Source organism: Rhizophagus irregularis, chromosome 22, assembly GCF_026210795.1.
Source record: "Rhizophagus irregularis chromosome 22, complete sequence".
Classification (NCBI taxonomy): Eukaryota; Fungi; Glomeromycota; class Glomeromycetes; order Glomerales; family Glomeraceae; genus Rhizophagus; species Rhizophagus irregularis.
Genome location: NC_089450.1, coordinates 1,395,300 through 1,419,584, shown reverse-complemented (window position 1 = coordinate 1,419,584; position 24,285 = coordinate 1,395,300). Strand labels below are relative to the sequence as shown.

The following is a 24,285-nucleotide window of genomic DNA, read 5'->3' as shown; positions in this document are numbered from 1 at the left end:
TATGGATTTCGTACACTATAATTAGCCTTAAAAGGATTTACACGAACCTACATTTTATTTATTTAGGTAATTTCATTAGTTCCGGTCAAAACTATAATTGCACAAAGTCACGTGAGTGCATTTAAGTGGAAATTTCTATATAATCGGGATCAGAAAATCATTGCACGGTGTATAGAAAAGAGGGTGCATTTAGCACTAATTCCCCAACTCGGGACCAAGCTGAGCAGTGCATTTAAACAGGGTGTGCACTTATATAGGGTGCATTTATAGAGAGTTGACTGTAATGTCATCAATAATAGGTTTAGTAATTAATAATGAATTATTATGAAGACGATGACTATATATAATATCAGCTCTCAATTTACTCATTGAAAGAGCTTTAGTTAACTATATAATATAATAAAGAAAACATTAAAATACTATATTATGTAATAAATATAATAAATTAAAAAAATATATATTTAAACTTACCATTAATCGATTATGATGTTTTGATTGTAAGAACCCATACAGCTCCACAATCTTTCAACAAAAGCGGCATTTACACAAATACCAAAAACTCTACAAGCTATAAATCCCAGTTCATTTGTTGAAACACTAGCAAAACACCAATAATACCAAACATCATTGTTAAATTATCTATATGTATTAAGATCAAATAGATATTGAGCTAACTGAAAATCATTAAATTCACTAAGAATGCATTTTGGTTCCTTTCCAAACCATGCATGATAATAGTACATGAGCTACTTTCCAAATTCTGAATAATTAATATTAGAAACTGAATCATTGAATTGTTCCATCCTATATTCAGGATGTAGTAAATAGGAAAGTAAAAGGAGGGTTGTTTCCATTCCTTCAAATGTTTTTCCAATCTATTAATCATTTTTGAAGCTAATGTTGTATCTGAATAATTTGACCAAAATTGAGCTAAATAACCCATGCTATATATAACTTGAAATTTATCATGTTATAATACATTAAATAATTTGCAATATGGATCAAGTATTTGACTAATAATTGTAATTTAATTTCAGAATGTAGCAGAATTAATAATTTTAAATATTTCACGTAATAAAGTTAGTTCTTCTCCTGCTTAGCGACAAGATGCAACTACTGGTGGTTCATAATTAATAGCTAATATCTAATGAGAAAAATAAAGAATTAAATTAAAAATTTAACACTAATAAATAATAATAAAATAATAAACTTATTTGCAATGCCCTTTGAATTTTTAGAAGACTAATACACATATTATAAAGACTATTCTAGCGTGTTTCACCAGGAACAGCTATTGCAATATATTTTTTATAAGTTTCTCATTGTTGATCTTGTAATCGTGCAATAAAATATTTATGATTAGCATTTTAAAAATAAGTGGCAAGTCAGATTGCACAATCAATTGAAGTCTTAAACTCCAAAGGCTCTTTAAAAATCTCACCCATGCAGAAGTTGAATTGGTAGGCAAAGCACGGTAAGAATACAACTGATCTATTGGATATTCTTAATCGATGTCTAATAGAGTAAAAAACAATAAGTTTTAAGTTATTAAATAAGTAAATTAAAAGTAATGATAAGTTTCACCATACCGAGCTGTTGCATATGCTGATGCACTATCAATAACAATAGCACAAACAGTGATTTCTTTTTTCTTTAAATCTTCAAGCATTTTTTCAGTTTTATTTATTACTCCAATATAATTCTCACACTCAGAACTTATATCCATTGCTTTTCAAACATAGGGTTTTCCTTCTAAAGTTAATAAGACTGTTTCTAATAGCTGTTCATTATTGACATTAGTCCAACTGTCAAAAGTTAAAATCACACCTACTGGATCTTCTTTAAGTGCAATATCCATAGCATCATCTAATTTAACAACAACTTTATCTAAAATATCACCACTAAGAACACAACAGTCAGGCAACTTAAGAAAAGGATTTAAAAATTCAAACAATTCCTTTGCTTTAGGATTATTGATCCATGATAATGCCCATCCATAAGAAACTGTAAGTCAAAGTAGTAACATATGGAATTTTTAAAATCTTCCTTAGATAGACTTTGAACAATAACATTATCCATAAGTCCGTAATATGAAGACCAATTGATTATTTTGTGAGATGATTAAGGTTGCGGGTTAAACTGGTTTTTGAATTTGGCAAAATATCTAAACCTCAATTTCGTTAATTTTTTTATAAGAGTTTATTATAGTTTTGTCATTTTATATGATTTTTATAGTCAAGTTTCGCCAAATTTTTATTAATATTTTAATATAGTTTTGTCAAGTTTCACGTTTACTATAGAGTTTCGTCCGCAACCTTAGAGATGGTGGTTTTGATGATTGTTGTGATGATATAGTATCTACGACTAAAATAATAATTATAAAAGTAATTTTTATTTAAACAATATAATTATACAAAATAATTTATAAAAATAAAAGTTTAAAATATTTATGTGATCTTTTACTAGGAATTAAGCTTGAAACAACATTAGTATCTGTTTCTTTGCTTCGTGAAAGTGCAAAAATTACCATTCGTTCTTCTTCATTTGACTTGGCAAGAAAATGTGTACATTTTTTGAAATGTTGAACTATTCAGTCTGTTTTATTTGAAAATAAAATCTTACGTCCCTCTTCTTTTCCAAGCACTTCTATACATACTTTACAAAAGGTTTTAAGATTACTTTTATTAACCTTTTCTTCTGTTTTAACAATATATTTAGTTAGTATAGACAGAAATGGCATATTTGAAAAAAATTATTTGTGGCTTAGCGCAGACCAGCGAAAATATAATTATTGTGCTGGACAACCTCAAAAATGGTAGGACATGTCCCGGTTGATAACGGTAATATGGGACATGTGATCAGATGAAAATTCTGGATATGTTCTGAAATGTCTGTGTCTGGCAAATTTTGGCGGATATTATCCGCTGTACAATACTGCCACTGGTGATATTTAGCAATACCCTATTTATTTAATTGTTTTGTAGTTAACCAAATAGTGTTATGTTGTAGTAGGACCCCGCCTACTACTAAGATATGTTATTAGTAGAAATTTCACTTTCATATAAAATCTTCTTTACAGAAACTTAACATTTTTAATTAATATAGAATCAATATCGTTAAGTTTATCTTAACGGTATTATTTTGATTAGTATTCCGCACGAATTGATTCATGACACGGTGTGACCCTGATTGCTCCTGAATAAGAAAAACGTATTTTGTGAATATCTTTTGATCTAGCGGTCCGATTTCGATGATCTTTTTTTATTTTGATCAGGGCAACGAGGCCTATCGATTAAAAAAAAGATCATTAAAATTGGATCACTGGATCCTGAGATAATAATTTTTGGGGGTCGAATCGAGTCCAAATCGAGTCTAAATTGAATCGAATTTCAGAGGAGAAATTTGATTCATGCGGAACACTACTAATTTTGATATTATTTTGATATTATTTCAATATTGATTTAATATCAATATGATATTAAAATAAAGTATTATCATTTTGATATCATTTCGATATTAAATTGATATTGAAATGATATTGAAATGATAATTAAAATGATAACATTGAAATGACATTTTTAAATTAAACTTAAAGATGTTGTTTTGATATTATTTCTATTATCATTTTGATATCATTTTGATACTATTTCGATATCATTTTGATATTAAAGTAATAATATTTTATTTCAATATCGTATCGATATTAAATTGATATTGAAATAATATCAAAATAATATCAAAATAATATTACTTGAAAACTTAAAGTTTCTGTAAAGTTATCTTAGGATTTGCTTAAATTCTATTGGTTAATTGACTAAAAAGGAAAAAAATCATAACAATATAACATAAAATTTCCTTTTATAGTAGAATCTTCAAAAAGTTTTATATGTAAACCTTATCTTAGTAGTAGGCTACAGGATGACCTAGTATTAGCCATTTTTAGCGATAATTTGCATAAATTGGCATTATTAAAGTTTTCCAGTTGAGTGGCAATTTGTTCCTTAACTTTTTAAATTAGATTACAAATTATTAAAATATTGTAAAATTGAATTTAATAATATTAATATTTTTAAAAGTAATAATATCTTTATAATATCTTTTTGATACTAAATTAATATTGAAATGATATTATATCAATATATATTTATACTAGTACATTTTTAAAAATTTATTATTTCAACAATATCAAAATAATATTGATTCGCTATTTTGTTAATATTGATAAGATGTCAATTAGATAATTATAAAGTAATATCTTTATGATATTATTTTGATATTGAATGAATATTAAAATAATATTATATCAATATTGCATTTATTAAAAAATTTATTATTACTCTAATAATATTAAAATAATGTCAATTTGTTATTTTGTCAATATTGATAGTATGATGTTGATTAGATAATTATAAAGTAATATCTTTATGATGTTATATTAATATTGAATTAATATTGAAATAATATCTTATTAATATTATATTTACTTCCTATTTTTCAAAAAAATTATTGTTATTATAACAATATTAAGATGATATCAATCTGATATTTTTTCAAGCAAATATCTTTACAATATTATTTTGATATATTGAACTAATATTAAAATGATATCATTATGATATCATAATGATATCATTTGCAAATCAATATTATTATGATATATATTTAATATCATTATTATATTAATTTGGTATTATTCAAAAATTTAAGGTTTCTGTAAAGTTAATTTAAATAATAAAAAAACCATTATATTTAGTTAAATTTTTAATTAAAAAATAATTTACAACATTAAAATAGATTTAATAATAATTTTAACAAAATTTATGAATAACAAAAAATTTGATTAATTGATCATCTTTTTAATTAAAAAAAAATTTATTATAAAAATTAGTTTTTTGCAAATTTATACAAAAAATAATTAATTAACTAGTTTTTTTAACTTAAAAAATCTACTTTTAATAAGTTTAATTTAAAGGAAATTTTATTTTTAAGATGAATTTTCTTATATATATATATATAAAAAATGCTATTAAAAAGAAAATAATGATAAAACTTTATAATATACTATTAATTTATAAGTAATTGTATTAGAATTAAGAAATTTTTTCTTTTAATTATATATAGTAAATATTTAATAATTATTATATAAAATTATTTTAAAAAAATGATTTATTGCTGAAATTCTTTTTGATAGATTTTACGCCCAAAAAATTTTCAAAAATTAAGTTCACAAAAAAGTAACTAAAAAATACATTTTTGTTTGTAAAAATAGAATTCTTGATTTACAGTCTACAATATTTAGAAAAAACTTGCAAGTTTTTTGAGAAAATATTGTTTTCTTTCTTTTGTTTTTCTGGGTATTAGACTCACCATAACGTAAGTGCTTTTTTAGTTAACAGAAGGGCTTGGTTCACTTATATGGATGGATGAGTAAATTGAATAAAGATATTAAAAACAAGCTTATAACCATCATTTATAATAATTTTCACAACTTTTAATATATAACTTTTTCAACTTTCCTTCATTTTTGGTGTTGAATTCATTCAAAATAATTGATAAAAAAAAAGATTATCTATCAATGTTACATATTTAAGGGCTAATAAACCCAAACATATAACCAGTTTGAATGTGTTATACAATATTTATAAGGGTAATTCTTATGCCTTATTAAATCTTAACTCTTTAAGGAAAGATAATATATAATTACAAATGTTTACAAATAATAACAGAATTATAGAGAGATATAAATTTCCATATGAAATTATTAGTGACAGGAAAAATGTAAATGTTATAAAGCTTGCCGCCCGAAATTAGGGAATTTTACCATTTGCCGAAACCGAAATGGTAAAATTAATTTAGGAAAAATACTTAATTCCGAAATGCCGAAACTATTCCGAAATTCTGATTGGCTGTTATAATATCACGTGACCAAAATTAAAATTTTTACCAAAATTATAACTGTATTTTAATACCATAATTCTGGCTCCGTAGCGATCTTCCTGACACGTGTAGCTTCGATTTAAGCCTATGTTCGCTTTGTGTAACGTATATACCATATAAGGAAATTATGCGTCTTTATGCACTGATGTTACACAAATTGAACATAGGCTTAAAACGAAGCTACACGTGTCAGGAAGATCGCTACGGAGCCAGAATTATGGAATTAGAATACAGATAAAATTTTAGCAAATTTATAAAGTCATGTGATTTTATAATAGGCCAATCAGAAGTTTCGGACAATTTCGGGAGTTTCGGAAAGATTTCAGGATTTCGGAAGAATTTCGGAAACAAAATTCTGGCCGAAATTATTTCGGAATTAGGAAATAATTTCGGGCGGCAGCTTTAAAATGTTAAATTTCATATCTTCAAATTTCTAATTATGGTAACACTAAGGTTGCTTATCTAAATCTCTTCAAAATCCTATGATTAGTTTCGTCAAAATTTTACTATAGATTTATTATAGTTTCGGCATTTATAATAAGTTTTGGCAGTTTCGCCTTTCTTCAAAGTTTCGCCAGTTTTTTAATATAACTTTAATATAGTTTTGGCAGAATTTCGCTTTTCGGCGAAACGCCATCTTGCCTAAACTCCTAGATTTCGGCAAGCAACCTTAGGTAATACTTGCATTGCCAATATTTAAAGGGACGAGAACAAAATACTTTAATAAATTACATTTTCTATTACTAGAAAAATATTAGTCAATTATTAATCAGTTAACTTTAGAGAAAAAAGAGGTAATACAAAAACCATTGATAGTTTCATTAGAGAAAGTATTTTTAAAGAAAAATTTCATGAATTAATAAAATATATTTATTCAGCTTAGAGAGGTATCAGTTATATGAAATAACTTGCTTTTAATAATAGAAAATCCTATAAACCGTCCAATAGTAAAAAATCAGTTAATTACTGGGTGATTTATAGAGATTATAAAGAAACAAAGTTAACTCTGAAAACAAAAAAAATGGAGTTACTGATTGGTCACAGAATTAGAGGTTTAAAATCTAATATGGATAAGTAAAAGTTTCTTAATAATGGAAAGATGATAACTAACTTCTATCTATTACAATATATTTGGAAACCTACTGTAGCTATTTTAACAGAACAATATATTAAATCAAGCAATCTTGCATTTCTGTATAGTGAAGTGGACAGTCGTAAGGCATATAATGAGTTAACTGATAACATTTTTCTCAATCATACTTTTGACAAAGATAATTTTGCTAGAAGGGGCAGTATGTTGATACATGATAATGTTTAAGTTTATTTAGAATACCTTACAGTCAACCCTTGTTATAACGAATCCTAGGGTCCAGACCTCAACTTCGCTATAAGACTATAGTGAAGATTTTAAGAGATTTGATTGGTTAATTCGTTATAGTGAAGGGAAATTTATTATAATTGTCTGAAAAATTCACTATATCAAGAATTTGCTATATCAAGGTTTGACTGTATTTTATTTTACTTTTGTAAATATATTGTATTACTTTAACATTATTATCAATAAACATAATTGCGCCTTTACAAAGAAAAAAAAAATTATTTTAAAAAGATATATTAATTTAATTATACTTTATAAATAATCAAAAAAACTGGTTTGATCTGATTTTAACTAAAAGGTTAGTTTTTTTGAAATTAAATTAGATTGGACTAAACTGATCCAATCCTATTTTTTATAATTACAAATTAATTATATCATTATCACCATATTATTATAGATTATTTTATTAATAATTTGATCTTTTTACAATTATTAATTTTTAATTAACTATAAATTAAAGTTGATTTTTCTTTAAATTTATTCTAAAATTTTCAATTTAATTCAAAAATTTTTGATCAAAATTACAATTTTAAAAAAATATAATTTAGATTTATAAAATTCAATAATTATTCTATATATTTACCATTTAAAACTTGATAATTATATAGAGATCTGACTGTATTAGCAGAATCATTTATTTTTATATGTTTATTATATTTATTATTTTAAATATACAAATTTTTTTTGTTCTTTTAGAATTATTTCTATATTAGTAAATTTATTATCTTGTTTACTATATTTTATTTTTTATTTTATAGTATAATAATAAAAATTATTGTATTGAATATACTTGTAATTTTATTTGTAATTCTGGCATTATTTAAATTGTTCTAATTATTCTATATTTATTAAAATAAGGTTGTGTTAATAATTTAAAATTTTTTCTTCAACATTGAGGTATATAAATAATTACATAGTTCTACAGTCAATCCATCAAGCCATTTTATTTAGATTTGTTGGGAAGGATATCTATTTATTATCAAGTTTTGTAAAGGCAACTCATATAACTTTGTTTAGATTTAATATACAGTTAAATATATTTTCATATAACTGTAATGAACTATATATACAGTTACATCTATTTTAAGATATTTTTTAACATTACATAATTTATAATAAAATGTCACATGTATAACTATAGTTACTATCGTATGACCTATATAATAACTATTATTAAATCTATTTAGTTCTTTTATAAATTCTATCCATGAAAGTATAAAATACTTGACGTTTAATGAGAGAGTCATCTAGTTGTAAAATTAAATCATTTAACCTGCTATAAGATTGTTCTTCGTATTCTTTATATAATTTCTCAATTTCAAGATCCTTATAAATTTGTTTAACAACAGCAACATTCTTAGGATTTTTCCTTCCATAATTTTCCTAAAATAATAATTTGTAAGATTTTAAAAAAAAAATGTAAAATGAATATTATATATATTATATACTTACGTCTAATAGCTTACGTTGCTCAGGAGATACTTTTGCTAATGCTTGGTTAATAAGCCAAGAACATTTGTTATCCTCAATATCGGTTCCAATCTTTCCAATAACTTCTGGATCTCCATAACAATCAAGATAATCATCCTATCAAATTGTTAAATTATTAAAACCTTTATAACGTTATAATTATATAAATCTTTACTTACTTGAATTTGAAAATATTCACCCAATGGTAACAAAATATCCTTTGCTGCTTTAAAAGCTTTCTCATTTTTGATTCCAGCCTTGAATAAAACGAATAGTAAATACAGTAAATATAAATTTCAACTTATTAATGATATAAATATATGATAGTTTACCATATGCATTGCAAGCGCTACTGGAAGATAAAATGAATAAAAAGCAGTTTTGTAAAGTACAATGAATCGGTGCCTAATTAAATAATTTTTTGTATGAATATAAGAATTCAGATAGCAGCATTATTTACATAATACAAACTTTTCAATCGAAAATTTGCTCAAATCAACATGATCTTCAGGTGCAGTAGTTAAATCCAAAAGCTGTCCCAATTCAGTTTCGAGTGTGATCTATGAAATATATCAGTTTGCATAAAATTGTAATTATAAAAAAAAAAATTTTTTTCCTTTAATTACCTCATGAAATAATTCGACTAAATCGACATAATAAGAATCTTGACGGAAATATTTTTTCAGAAAGAAATAAATTGCAGATTCCAAAATGAAAGAATCATTAATTGCAATCATACCAACCCCTTCCTATAAAACATTAGTTTTTTGTGAAAGATTTAGATACATTCTAAATAGTCAAACATAAGACCTTACCATTTTATACCAACAAGGATTTCCACGACGCGTAATTGATGCATCCATGATGTCATCGGCAACAAGAAAGAATGCTTGAAGCTATAAATGATATCGCTACAAGTTAGTTCATATAGTCAAATGAAACATGATTTCTGCATTTCTTACCCATTCAATACACCAGCCAAGAACTCTAGACTTAAAGAGTTCTTCTGCAGTTAACTGATCATTTTGTAAAATCTTGAGTGTATCAACAACTGACAATCCTCTATTCATCTTTCCTGAAAAAAGCGTCAATAAGAGTTTTAATTTTTGAATTAATAAATTTTACTTACCCCCTTGAATATTATGATCAAAACTCTAATTATTTAAAGAAAAAAGGTAAGAGATCCAAAATTTGCAATTAAATCACGAATTAAATGAAACTGCATGTACTTTTTTAATCCATTGCACAGCTTCTTCGGGAAAATTTCTAGTACGAACTTCTCTCAAAAATTCTTCAACAAGGTCCGGAAACACTTCCATAAAATCTTTAACAGTTTGGGCTTTTGATTCTTGAGAAGACATTTTAGGTTAAGTTATTAAATAAGTTCTCTTAAATTTCTAAAGACCAGTGAATTGCCGTTAAGAACCTAAGGCTAAAATGACACATTATATGGAAGATAAAACTTTTTTATGCATATCGTAAAAATTTATGGATCTACGTCAAAATCAAATCGGATCATGCGGACTATGAAGATTATCTGTCAGATGATTATGGGATAACTGATTCTATGCGAGAATCTAGTGTGGTTTTTCTTTTTAATTTATTAATTTTAGCGAACGGTTACTCACAGTTCTCTTTTTCTTTTTTTAGATGATTGGTTAGATTTCTTTGTACGCACGGAATTTCGGTTAGTTTTGTTTAATTTATTTATTCACTTTAGTAATTTACCCTAAATCCTTTACAATTTCATTAAATATATTCTAATAAATAGAATATCGTTCCGTTCTTCGTATAGGTTGAGATGTCATAGAACGACTCTTGCGGAACATTCCATTTTTAATCCAAAGACCGGCATTTCAGGAGCCGATTATTATTGTACTGAAGGCATTCCATAATATTGGTCAACATAATAACCAGTACGTATTATTTGATTCATATCAGGTTAGAACTTCGATTCATCTTTCAGAATCCATATTGTTATTAATTGGTATTTCCCATGCAGTGCCTTTTACCCTACCCCGTCCTTGTAGGTCTTCTGTCTTATTCTGAAGTTGAGGATCATCATGTCAGAATGTTGTTGATTAACTGGAATCTTTCCAAATATAAAATCATAAACATGAACCCGAAGGAGGACTACGATTCGTGGTAGCATTTCTGGTACACATATAATCAATCACCTTGTTCGGGCAAACACAGAACAGTTGCTTTACATCCGGGCTCACCACTGCTATGTTGTAAGAACGTTTTCCTGCTAAGATTTTTTTCAACTAAAATGATACTTTTGCAGTATTGCTTTGCCGAAAACCCTGTAGCAGTAAAGACACGAACTGGGATACCTTTCAGTGGACTCCTTCTATTGATGATCGTTGCTTTGATTAAATCAAAGCGCTATTGTTTGGTTTGCTTACCAAATCTTTAATCCGGAGAGGTTCGTTTATTCTTTAGACAGCTTTTTTGGACATGAATTCGGGGGAGAGGTTTTTTGTATTATTCTTAGTTTTAGAAAATTTTATTATTAAAAAAAAAACTTTTTTTATATTTTTGTAGAATACCAGATCCTAAAACTTCTGTTCTTTAGTCTTTGAAAGCCAGATTCGGTGTGTTTCTTCCTTTGTTTTTCTTTATTTATCTTTTTTTTAGGTGGTTTTTCGACAATTGTGAGTATGGTAGAGCCATTTTCTGGTTAATGAAACGATAACTAACGATCTGTTTTTTTTAATTTTGGACACAGGATTTCAAGATGAATGGCTCTTTAGACAATGTTAATATAGAGCTATTTTCTTTAGTTTTCATCGAGTTTCAATGAAATGTCACAACGTTTCATTTTTTTTATTTATAGATATTGGAAAATTATTTACTTATATGATATTAGATTAGTTTACGGTAATGTAACATGATGAATATAATAAATATAATAATAAACAGCTGTTATCATATTCATAAACGTGCTAATTAGTTAATTATCACGTTTTCAACTAAAATATATGATGTTTATCAATTAAACTAATGTTGTTTTTACGCGTTTTCAGCTAAAATGCGTACTAAATATATGCGTTTTCAAGTTTCAACTGTTAAGTGTTGTTTATACGTTGCGCTACATATTTTAAGTGTTGATTGACAAAGGGTTCGTTGCCAAGCACTTTTTTTGGTCTTGAGCGACATACGATGCGATTCAATTTACAGAAATATTCCTTGAAGTAAATTTACCATTCCTTCTAAGAAAACAACAAAGGATTGTCCTTAACTTCCAAGGCAATAAGTAAATCTCACTTTCCAACTTACAAATTTAAAATCCAAGTCTCCCAAAAGCCCGAATTACAAGCCCAAGATGTCCTAAAGGAAAAAAAATTGAAAGGCGTTAGTAGCATTCCCGAAGCAAAAAAAAATAAAATACTTATCTTTTCGCCAATTTACAACCTACCAAACAATTCGGCATTTCCTAAAAAAAAATTTTCGATCAATCTGGGTTGATATTTTATGTAATCCAGATTGAACCGTTTTTTATCATAAATTGTTTGGATTCATCCGTGTCGCAAGAACATATAACAAATGATATAACGTGTAAAAAAAAAAAGTTCTTTTTCAACAATGCCAAAATTACAATTATCAAAGCCTATGTGTAACGATTATTAATTAAATTACTAATTCAGGAAACAATATCTATTTCATAAAACAATACCCCTTGCATGATTTTTTAGGCAACGATCTCAACTGTTAATTGTTTAGAACATTTCACGGTAGAGAAATTCAAAGTCTACCACCGATGTTTGAAGCAACAATTAGTAGCAATCATAATGTTGATATCAAGTAAGAACTGCTATCATCGCTGGATAAAATTCATGAATATTTTACCAAAAAACACATTGTACTATGTTTTACTTGACAATCAAATGAAACATGTCACCAGTGGTATCACAGCATGGATGTTTTGGTCAAGGCTAACTAGAGGTAACTTTATTTTACAGTTGACATTTAAGTATGGTTTCTTTGTTAACCGACTGCTTTGAATAGTGCACTTTTATTGTAAACAATTTCATACCATGCAAAAAAAAATCGAAGTACCTACCTCTTCTATTTCCCACATAATTGGCAAAGGTGGTGCAAATATTAAGGACATTCAAAATCGTTCTGGTGCTAAATGCAAGTTGCAAGGAAATTATGTCGTAATCACTGGTTCATCCGATTCTCAACGTATCGCTCATAACCTCATTCAAAACTGCATCGACAACTCCATTGCTGTTTACAATCATCCTCTCGAAGCCATTATTGCACTTCGCCAACCATTGATTGGACTGAAAAGTGTAAAGTTTGTAAAGTACCAAGGGATTGTGGACGAATATAATGTTAATAAGGCGTACTTTGTTTTGGATAAGGGAGAAGAAATGAGCCAAATTGACAAGGATAATAATATTTCTTCGATGAAAAGTTTGAACAGGTATGAGAATGAAATTTTTCATTAACAAAGTCTTTGAAGTCAGCTTGCTAATGAATATAAATTCTGTTTATTATTTAAGAGTGTCTGACATTGTCATTCCTGAAGAAGACAGCACATTAGTAATACATATCACGAAACGACTTATTGAAGAAATGAATAAATATGACAAATTTCTCCTCAAAGTCCAAACTAACATAGGAAAGCAACTTTTTTACCCTGCCAAGAAAGGAGTGGTAAACCTTCCGACTTGTGTTCCTCTTGAACATTTCGCTAAATATAAGATTGGTAACAAAGCTGATGCTAAGGCTACTTTTATGAATCGTCTTCCTCTTGACATAGCAGAGGTAATAGAAGGTCATTTAAAGAAATTGGGTTATGAGGAGGATAACACTACAAAACGAGCTTCTATTCACCTCATTGATGTTAAGGAAAAGCAACGCATTACTATTTCCAGTGACATTACACCAGAAGGCCACCTCAAACTTCGTAAATGCCGATCTGATAACATTAGCCACCTCTTCCTCTCTTTTGTCAGACCGAAGTCCACCCTGGATTTTCGTTTCAAAGTTCTTTCTCATAAGGGACCCATGAATGATATACCCTCTACGATCTGCCATATCATTGATAATTCCAGCTACAACTTCGATGCAAAAGCCATCGTGTTACCAAATATTACAGATAATACCGAGTATCGCGTCACAACAACTCGTACAAAATTCAAGCGTAAGTTCATTAGTAATAATACTGGAAACAAAGTAACAATTTCAAATGTTTATGAGACAGGGAAAGTGGATGTACAAGTGACCGTAACTAATCTTGGATTACATGAAGTTTTAGCAAAGATGAAGAATCAAGAAACTTCTACAAATAAAAGGGAATTAGAAGAAGAATTGGAGAAAAAAGTAGAAAAGTTTGTTGATGAAATGAACAGGATTGTGGATGGAGTGCAATGGAATGGATAACAATGGTTATAAGCATATCTTTTCCCACTGTAACATTTGCAAATAATTAGTATATAATTATTTTCATGAAATTTTATTTACATCAATTTTTTCTATTTATTTTAAATAAATATTTGTTATTATTTAAATAAATACTATTACATAAAAGTTTTTTGGAATAACAAGTTATTGTATACATTAAACTTTAAAATAAAATCAATTAATTTCATATTTAGTTTAAATTTTTATTTAAAAAACTTAACTGTTTAGATTTTAAAGTATATTTCAACATTACAGTCTTTTATTTTTTTATTTTATCTTAATTATTATATTAACTATTAAGTTGCTAAATAATTACTGTATTAAATTTTATATAAATGAATTTATCTTAAATTTTTAATTTTATAAAGGCTAATTGATGGTAAAATTTACTAAATCAGTAAATTTCACAATATTTTTTTTAATTTATTGTAATTTTAGTATTATAATTTATTTAATCAAATATATATATTGAAATTTTATTATAAATAGATAAAACTTATTACTGCAGTTATATGATACTTATATAAAGAATCTATTACTACTGATTCTAATTATATTATATACACTAATTAACATCAATTTAAATATTTTTTAATATTGATTAGCTTTTCCATATAATAAACATTTAAGTGTGCTATTGTTTTAATATTTATTAGTATTCTATTCATTATAATTAATTATTATTTAATATTTCTATAGTGTTTTTGATTCTTTTTTTACATGGAACTCTTATTTATTTCTTATATTTTTTTTAGATAAAATAAATCTTTAATAATTAAACTAACTCATTATTACTTTTAGTTTTTGAAGTAATGTTAATTGCTATTTTAACAATTAAAAATGCTACTTCAAATCAGTTTCTTTGAAAAATTAATTATTAAACATTTTTTTTGTAACCAGATTTTTAAATATATTTAATATATTTTAAACTTTGAAAAGTAAAATTTACTTTATAAGGTACAGTGGCGGTCAAAAGTATTGCATCGCCTTTTACACTATAAATTACAAATGATAGTTATAATAAATTTATATTTATTTTATACCTTGAATCTCAGAGGATATGTTACAATTATTTTTTTGTTCAATTCATAGTAAAATCTTGTATAAATTACATAATTTACAACAATTTAAATTTTCGACTTTTTATTGGGAATATTTATGATAAAATAAATGCCTGTATATGATTCTTTAAGTAATTTATAATTCGTATTTCAAAAATTGTAACAATTGAATCAGTAGTTGTGGAGAAATCGGCCTTTAAAAATCATGAAAAATACTGAAAATCGCCATTTTACATATGTGTAACCTTAATTTTTACCTATTTTTAAAGCTAATTTCTCCATAACTACTGGCTCAACCATTACAATTTTTGGAATATGAACTATATATCACTTAAGGAATCAAATTCTGGCATTTATTTTGTCGTAGCTATTCTCAATAAAAAGTCAAAAATTCACATTTTTGTAAATTATGTAATTTATATAAGATTTCACTATGAATTGGACGAAAAAATAATTGCAATATATTCTTTAAGATTCAAGCTTTAAAATAAATATAAATTTATTATAATCATCATTGTAATTCATGTTGTAAATTTAGGTCAAAAGTGATGCAATACTTTTGACCGCCACTGTATATTATATTATTGATAAATAGTTTTATTTGAATTATAAAATAGGTTACTGAAAATCTAAAGTAAAATTTATAATTAAAAATTTTTAAAGATCTTTATACTATATATAAATAAACTATATATTTAAAAAAGAAAATATTACATTAAGTTATTGTGATTTTTTTCCTTTTTTGATTAATTAACCAATAGAATTACTGGTAAAATTACTAGTAAATTTGAAATTTTTTTTAAAAATCTTTATTAAAAGTAAGTAAAATCTTATTTTATTACTATAAGAACTTGTAATCTTTCAAGTACTTTATTTAATTTTATTAAAATTTTATCTTTATTAATACTACTACTAAATAGATATAATGCTAAGTTTTTTACTTCAAATTACCAGAAGTGATTATTACTGTTAGCCAAAATTATCAATTTTTACTGGCACTATATTTTTTTAATACTGATAATCATCTTTCTAGTGATAATTAAAAAATTCTAATGCTAATGTAAAATTTTGCTATATTTGAATAAAACATGACTTTTCAGAAATATTAATATATTATTTTTTTGTAATTATCTTTATACAAGTATATAGATGTATTCTATTAGAATTTTATTTATTTATAAAATAGGTTACCTTATTTTTCTAAACTTCATCAGTAAATTTTTTGAGATATGGAATTTTAAGAATTCCAAAAATTTCATAATTAATAAGGATTTCTAAGAAACATTTTTCACCTATTATATATTATTATATTTTTTTCCAATTTAATGAAATATAGAACAATAATTAGAAAAAATCTATTTTAATTACAAAGAAAATTAAATAAAAAATTAAAAAAATTAGTAAACGTAATAAATAAAGAAATAAAAATAATAAGTTTCAAAGTGAAACTTACCATTTTTAAATTCTTAACTCTCCCATCAATGCCCAAATAACTTATGTTATTTAATTTTTAAAAGTAAATAAACAAGAAGTTTCTCAATAAAACTTAACATTTTAAATTATTAGCTCTATTACCAGTGATAGCTGTTATGGCTGATAGGACCCCGGATATCTCCAAAACAGGTCATAAGTCACACTTTCGGCAGATTGGCCCATTTTTCAGGGGCTCAAAAAATCATTTTTTGTAAATATCTCGGCATCCAGTGGTCCAATTTTGATGAACTTTTTTTTAAATTGTAGAGCTAAATGAAGGCTACAAAATAAAAAAAGTTCATTAAAATTGAATTACTGGATGCTGAGATATTTACAAAAAACGATTTTTTGAGTTTCAGCAAAAAGGGGTGTTTTTGGCCAAAAGTCCATTATGACCTTTATATTAGATATCCGGAGTCCTAATTTTATTTTTTTCATTTTGTCACTTCAGAGCGTATTTTGAGCACTTTATCCAATGTAAACCAATTTCTTATATTAATTGAAAGTTGTTTAGCATGTCAAAATCTACTTGAATATTAATTTTCACGAAGGTACAGTTAATACTTGATGAGTTATTCACGATTTTCACAATGGTACTCATTTACGAATTTTATTTTTTTCCGTTTTGTCACTTCAGAGCATATTTTGAGCACTTTAGTCAAAGTAAATCGACTTCTTTTATTAATTGAAAGTTGTTTAGCATGTCAAAATCTACTTGAATATTAATTTTCACGAAGGTACAGTTAATACTTGATGAGTTATTCACGTTTTTCACAATGGTACTCATTTACGAATTTTATTTTTTTCTGGTTTGTCACTTCAGAGCGTATTTTGAGCACTTTAGTCAAAGTAAATCGACTTCTTTTATTAATTGAAAGTTGTTTAGCATGTCAAAATCTACTTGAATATTAATTTTCACGAAGGTACAGTTAATACTTGATGAGTTATTCATGATTTTCACAACGGTACTCATTTACAAATTTTATTTTTTATATTTTGTTACTTCAGAGCATATTTTGAGCACTTTAGCCAAAGTAAATCAACTTCTTTTATTAATTAAAAATTGTTCAGCAGCTTAGAATCTACTTGAACATTTATTTTAATGAAGGCACAGTTAATATTTGTGGAGTTATTAATTTTTTATAATTGTGCGTATTACATTGAATTACAAGTAAATTTATATTCTTAATGTATTTTGTTTAAAAGTTAATTATTTAAGATTAGTTTTTTATTTAATATTGCTTAATAAAATATTTTTTAAATTTTAATTCAATATTACAATATAATTTTTTATGAAAATATATATTTCATAATGTATATACAATTTTTTTGTATAGTGAAAAAACTGAAAAATGTGGTTAAGAATTGGTAATACGGCTGTAAAAAGTCACAAATCAGATAAATATAGCTAAAATCAGCCAATTTTTATTTATTTGACATGTGATAGGGTAAGTTTTCTACACTTTAAAGCATCAAACAATACTAGTATCTGCTAATATGTACTACCCAAAAACTCACTGATGTAAAATCACAATTATTAAAAAATTCACAAGAATTTTTGTTAATACTGTTTAATTTTTAAGTTCAAAGTCCGATTGATAATACTAAATTCAAAACTCAATTATAAATCATTTTTATAAATTATAATTTAAAAATTAAGCAGTATTAAGAAAAATTTTTACAAATTTTCTTATTAAAAAAAAGAACTTTTAAATTACTAATTAAACTTTAAAAACAATCTGTATGATTTAAATTTTAAAAAAAATACTTCTGCTTTTTAATTTTCGCATTTCTATATTTAACCAATTAAAATTCAGCTGATCGCTGATCACATGCATTAATAACACGTTATTGTTTATTTTTTGTTTATTTTTTAAAAAATATTCTTTTCTCTTCTTTTTTTTTAGAAAAAAAAGACAATAAAAATGAATACCAAAATTATTTTAACATATAATAATAAAAATTAAATAAAAAACTTATTTTGATAATATATAATATATATATTTGTACCAAACTACTAATTATACAAAAAGTGATATGCACGTATATCAATTAACAATTACTTTCACTAATATCTCTCTGGAATTGTAATGGTGAATTTTAACAATATTAATTAAACAACTATATGTACACCGTTTTATGTTTTTATTTTTATATTAATATTATATATTAACATATATTAATTATATTTTTTTTTTACTTTTATGTATTTTATTTAATTTTTTTAATATATTACTAACATTACTACTATCGTTTTATTACTTTTTTATATCTAACTAATATATTAATAATATTACTAACTTTTTATTATTTCTTTTTTATATTTAAAATAATGATAATATTACTAATTAAATTTCTTTTTTTTACTAACCTTTTATTATTCCTTTTTTATATTTAAAATAATGATAATATTACTAATTAAATTTCTTTTTTTTACTAACCTTTTATTATTCCTTTTTTATATTTAAAATAATGATAATATTACTAATTAAATTTCTTTTTTTTTTGTTTATATTTTGCTAATATTATTTTTTTTACAAATAGTATATTATTTTATACTAGTTTTTTATTTATATTATTTATAAAAAAATATTTGTATATTTAATATTATTTAATAAAAATTTTATTGATTATAAATGCATTTTAAATTCTGTTTGCAAATATAAAATATACGATTTAATTGAATAATATATACTATTTATCAGTACAAAATATGCAGTTTAAACTGGAAAAAGTACTGTTTATCAGTATAAAATATACGGTTTATCCTGGAAAAGTATACTGTTCGCAATATAAAATATAAAACAATATACTGTTTATTGGTATAAAACATACAGTTTTTCTACTGTTTACAAGTATAAAACATACGGGTGAAACTGGAAAAATATACTGTATGCAAACCGTATATATGATATAGTGTGCAGAATACCGAATATATACAGTATGTGAAAATACTGTAATTATACGGTAATAATACTATAAATATACTGTTCGCAAAATATGAAAATACAGTATACTAACCGTATATATATTTTTTATAGGGCCTAAAGAGGATCCCGGATATCTAATATAAAGGTCATAATGGACTTTTGGCCAAAAACACCCCTTTTTGCTGAAACTCAAAAAATCGTTTTTTGTAAATATCTCAGCATCCAGTAATTCAATTTTAATGAACTTTTTTTTATATTGTAGCCCTCATTTAGCTCTACAATTTAAAAAAAAGTTCATCAAAATTGGACCACTGGATGCCGAGATATTTACAAAAAACGATTTTTTGAGCCCCTGAAAAATGGGCCAATCTGCCGAAAGTGTGACTTATGACCTGTTTTGGAGATATCCGGGGTCCTGCCTAAAGATTCGTATAGTATTTTGTGTAAAAACACTATCTGGATACCTGGGTAAAATAACGAATTGCCAAAATTCTCTAAATCTGGGATTCTCTAATAATCCTAAATTCTGATCTTCTGGATAGCAATCTGCACACGATAAATCTTCAATTAAATCCTGTTTTCCTTGATTATGGTCTTCTATATGCTGAAAAATCTGTTGTAAGTACTGAAATTTCTTATTCATTCACAATTACTATTTTTCTTTAGTTTCCACCCAACTCGCACCAAATTGTTATCCTGTCAACGATTAAAGCTGACTGAAAAACTTTAATGCTTTAACAGGTTAACTGGAGTTTAACTTAATAGAAGAGTTTTAAGTTGATTACAATTAATCACGTGAAATAACGTTGGATGTTCAGTTAAAGAAAATAGGTTTTTATTAAAATAATGTAAGATTTTGGATACAACTAAGGTTGCTTGCCGAAACCTAGGGGTTTAAGCAAGATGGCGTTTCGCCGAAAAGCGAAATTCTGCTGAAACTATATTAAAGTTATATTAAAAAACTGGCGAAACTTTGGAGAAAGGCGAAACTGCCAAAACTTATTATAAATGCCGAAACTGCCGAAACTCTGCTGAAACTATAATAAATCTATAGTAAAATTTTGACAAAACTAATCGTAGGATTTTGAAGAAGTTTAGACAAGCAACCTTAGATACGACGAAAATATAGATAATCTCTTGGTTGCGAAATTAACTATCTTGAATTATACTATTGGGAATAATATTCTTTTCGTATAACTCGAAAACTACAATACAATTCTTCACTAACTAACTGACCTCTCCCTTCTACTTGGTAAAATCCTATCACTATTTATAATAAAATAAAAATCAAGAATATTTGATAAAATAAATAAAACAAATATAATAAATAAATAAAATAAAATAAATAAATAAAATAAAATAAATAAATAAAATAAAATAAATATATCAAATAAATAAAATATAACAAATAAATAAAATATAACAAATAAAATAAATAAAATAAATAAATCAAATATATCAAATTTATCAGATTTATCAGATTTATCAAATAAATCAAGAAAATTAAGAAAATCGAAAAAATCAAGGGATCTACGAAATGATTTACAAAATTGATCTACATAAAATTACTGCGCCACATTTCTATTTTAACACTATAAAATCATATGACTATGATGTAATTTCGACCATTTTGACTTTTGGAGGGCTCAAGTCGAAATCATTTCGATTATTTTGAACATTTTGGAGGTCAAAATTAACCAATTTCAGGTTCATGTATAGCTAGGATACTTTTCTAAAAGCCTAGACCATCTTTTATAAAATAGGTCTTCACATAAGCTATTACGACAATGATAAAAATCGTGAACCAAATCATCATATTGATCAGAAAGTTTTGATTTTGTGTTTTTTGGCAGATTCTCACTTATATGGAAAATACAGTGAATTAGGTAAGTTATTTTATATATTTGCTCAATTGCCGCATCCATAACTGGATCTATATCAGTAACAAAAACTAACAGTTTAGACATTATTGTTTTTTTAGTACATTCTAAAATCCATTTATAAGATTCCATTATTTTATCAGATACGAAAGCTTGTGCAATAAGACGCAATCTAGTATTATTATCGATGGCGAGAAAGAGTGAAAGTGGCATGTTATATCAATTTATTTTTGCCGTATTATCATTCAGGATGATGTCGTGATATTCCAGCCAAAGAGCGATTTGAGTTGGAGACATCTAATAGACTAATACAACCGTAGCTGAAATTTTCTTTATTTTCTTGATCTATTTGAAATTCAACAAACCAACCAAGTGCATTATTTAACTTACGCTCGACAATTATGCGCTTTAAGAAAAAGAGTGGATGCATCATGTTTATACTTTTCAGTAGAATTAAAAAGTCAATGTCAAAATATTACGGCATAGCCAAAAACAATTACGTCAGTACAAATATTTACTAATAAAACATATAATTATGCCAAATTACGGCATTTTAATTACATCAGTCATAATTCAAAAATTCAATTCCGCTGATAAGTATAGTTATGTTCCACATCTAACTTAACCTTGTACTTTTGTATTACATTTGTAAGGTCAACGTCAAGAATAGAAATAGTCAGAAATTTGGCTTTCAATAGCTTTCTTTGAGTGGTAATCAGTAAATTTCCATGTTCTGTGAGAAATTGGACTTCATTCAGAATATTTTTAGGAATATGACGATACTTTGATAAATACTTTTTGGTATCAGGAAATAGCGCATGGTTATGCAAATTATTGATGAAGGTAGTAATTGTAATGATTTGAGAATTTTGGTGGCAATTAAAATTTATACTCCAAGGACATTGTCGATGTTTTGATTTATAATCTCAATGACTATTAATATCGATCTATTTTTGTGGTAGATAATGACCACCAAATTCGCATCCAAAATTTTAGTGCTTAATGCTTCCATTCTCGTAACGACCTAATCATTTCTTTATGATTACAAATTCATACTTTTTACCGTATATTTCCATAACAACATCAACATCATTCTACGATCTGTAGGTATGACTGATACAAAGACTTGTAGTTGAATCTTCAAGATAAAGTGAATATTACTTTTTGTTGATTATAGTATATATATGATGAACTGATAATCTTATCTTCACTTTCTAGGTTCTGAAATGCTATGTTACTTGTTTTGACTTGCTCTATATGAGAAAATAAAAGTATAAATATTGGCAAAAACAAATCAGATATATCATAAGAAACACAACTTACCATCATTAGTATCATCCTGATGGTATACTTGTTTCAATATCCTTTCTGTTTCTGTATGTTTTGAAATAAGAATGATATCGTATCTACTATTTAAAGTACAAAATAAAAACTATTTACAGATTCCTGGATATTCGATTCAAATGTATTCATCTTGACAAAGATAATTCGTTAGTTAGGGCAAAAAAAAATTAAAAGTAGGAGACTTGAAACGAAAAAATAAGCGAACTAAGTGTTATATTATGAGAATTCAATAAATAAAACTTGCGTAATGTGTACCAGTGATAAATAATAGGCGACAAATAAGTTTATCAATAACGCGTCATCACGCGACTTGTGAAGCATTACGCTTTTTTTTGAAATTGTGTAATGTCACATGAGGTTGTTACAAATAAAGTGTGTAACAGGGTGTTATATATACATTTATTCTATATATATATTGCACAATTAAAAAATACAAAAAAAAGTTATAGATGAGTAATAATAATATTACTCACCTGGGGTGAAGAATAACTTTACCCAATATTATAAATAAATAAAAATAATAAGTAAATATTTTTTTTTTATAACTAAAATAGCATTAGTTTAATACAGTCAACTCTCTTTATAATCACACATTTGGGACAGTCCATATTTGGTGATTATGAGCAAACAGTCTTATGACTTTATCTTTTATTATTAAATTTAAACGAAAAGTACAATAAACAAATTGAACAATATTACAAATATCAAATATAGAAAATAAACATAAAAAATAAAAAGAACTAGCTTCACGATTCATACAAGTAAAGAAATCTAAACAAAATAAAATTAAGTAAAGAAAAACTAAACTATTTACAGAAACGCATACCCCATCTTTACCCGAAGGCCAGTGTGAGTCAACTATCCAGCATGTCCTAAGATCCAATCCATTACCAAAAAGAAATCCTAAGTAGATGCTGAACTGTTAAGCGGCGCCAAAAATCCAAATGCGAAATCCAAGATCTCCCACGGATTATAGAAGAGGAAACCCAAGAAACCCAGGAATCCAAGGAAGCTGTCGTCAAGGAAGGTGTCGAAGAGTCAAGAGGAATGGTAGAGGAAGGTCGAAGAATAGAAGAAGGCCCAAGAGCTGACGATGTCATCATATTTTTCATTTTTTTTGTAATGCCTTGAGCTAATTCCCAATGATGAAAGAAAATGGATCGGCACAACCAGATTTGAACATAAAGGTCAAAATGAAAGTCGTGCAAAGGTGTATCTAAGATGGACCATATGGTAGGTAAAGAAAAATAAATTCCAAGAAATTCTGTCAAAGATATCGGTATAAGTCCTCTTGTGAGTCGCAGGCAGGAAATTGAAGGAGGGTCACAATCCCAACAATTAAGAGCCATAAATTCAGCAGCAAAAGAGTCCGGTAAAGGGATTAAAGATGACGC

At 26.0% G+C, this 24,285-nt stretch overlaps 5 protein-coding genes across 5 annotated transcripts; 3 read left to right on the top strand and 2 right to left on the bottom strand.

The window, feature by feature from the left end:
- Nucleotides 1-1,732: 1,732 nt before the first annotated feature.
- On the bottom strand, nucleotides 1,733-2,740 carry OCT59_014569 (uncharacterized protein; the record flags this gene model as incomplete). Its single annotated transcript, XM_066150111.1, has 3 exons — nucleotides 1,733-2,004; nucleotides 2,296-2,364; nucleotides 2,623-2,740. 3 exons carry the CDS (start codon nucleotides 2,738-2,740, stop codon nucleotides 1,733-1,735), a joined length of 459 nt encoding a protein of 152 aa, XP_066002313.1.
- A 4,296-nt stretch (nucleotides 2,741-7,036) lies between these two features.
- OCT59_014568 (uncharacterized protein) lies at nucleotides 7,037-7,365 on the top strand (the record flags this gene model as incomplete). The annotated part of the gene is made up of 2 exons (XM_066150109.1): nucleotides 7,037-7,229; nucleotides 7,304-7,365. 2 exons carry the CDS (start codon nucleotides 7,037-7,039, stop codon nucleotides 7,363-7,365), a joined length of 255 nt encoding a protein of 84 aa, XP_066002312.1.
- Nucleotides 7,366-8,001: 636 nt separating this feature from the next.
- Nucleotides 8,002-10,224, bottom strand: OCT59_014567 (Farnesyl pyrophosphate synthetase). The gene is made up of 10 exons (XM_025312305.2): nucleotides 10,015-10,224; nucleotides 9,915-9,939; nucleotides 9,748-9,860; nucleotides 9,601-9,681; nucleotides 9,412-9,534; nucleotides 9,257-9,345; nucleotides 9,118-9,190; nucleotides 8,965-9,042; nucleotides 8,768-8,902; nucleotides 8,002-8,698 (listed from the first exon to the last, which is right to left on the bottom strand). The coding sequence occupies exons 1-10, from the start codon at nucleotides 10,144-10,146 to the stop codon at nucleotides 8,495-8,497; spliced, it is 1,053 nt and encodes a 350-aa protein (XP_025190172.1). The 5' UTR covers nucleotides 10,147-10,224; the 3' UTR covers nucleotides 8,002-8,494.
- Nucleotides 10,225-10,302: 78 nt separating this feature from the next.
- OCT59_014566 (uncharacterized protein) lies at nucleotides 10,303-11,529 on the top strand (the record flags this gene model as incomplete). The annotated part of the gene is made up of 9 exons (XM_066150108.1): nucleotides 10,303-10,324; nucleotides 10,436-10,472; nucleotides 10,557-10,580; nucleotides 10,633-10,701; nucleotides 10,788-10,811; nucleotides 11,172-11,213; nucleotides 11,333-11,354; nucleotides 11,426-11,442; nucleotides 11,517-11,529. The coding sequence occupies 9 exons, from the start codon at nucleotides 10,303-10,305 to the stop codon at nucleotides 11,527-11,529; spliced, it is 270 nt and encodes an 89-aa protein (XP_066002311.1).
- Nucleotides 11,530-12,624: 1,095 nt separating this feature from the next.
- On the top strand, nucleotides 12,625-14,633 carry OCT59_014565 (uncharacterized protein; the record flags this gene model as incomplete). Its single annotated transcript, XM_025312306.2, has 3 exons — nucleotides 12,625-12,733; nucleotides 12,797-13,220; nucleotides 13,300-14,633. The coding sequence occupies 3 exons, from the start codon at nucleotides 12,625-12,627 to the stop codon at nucleotides 14,180-14,182; spliced, it is 1,416 nt and encodes a 471-aa protein (XP_025190173.2). The 3' UTR covers nucleotides 14,183-14,633.
- Nucleotides 14,634-24,285: the final 9,652 nt, after the last annotated feature.

Excerpts from the sequence above, each read along its gene's own strand:
- OCT59_014567 (XM_025312305.2), bottom strand. The coding sequence starts at position 10,146 with ATGTCTTCTCAAGAATCAAAAGCCCAAACTGTTAAAGATTTTATGGAA. Across the intron at positions 9,940-10,014 it reads CTGTGCAATGGATTAAAAAA|AGTTTTGATCATAATATTCA; the intron begins GTACATGCAGTT and ends TTAAATAATTAG. Across the intron at positions 9,043-9,117 it reads TAGCGCTTGCAATGCATATG|GCTGGAATCAAAAATGAGAA; the intron begins GTAAACTATCAT and ends GTTTTATTCAAG.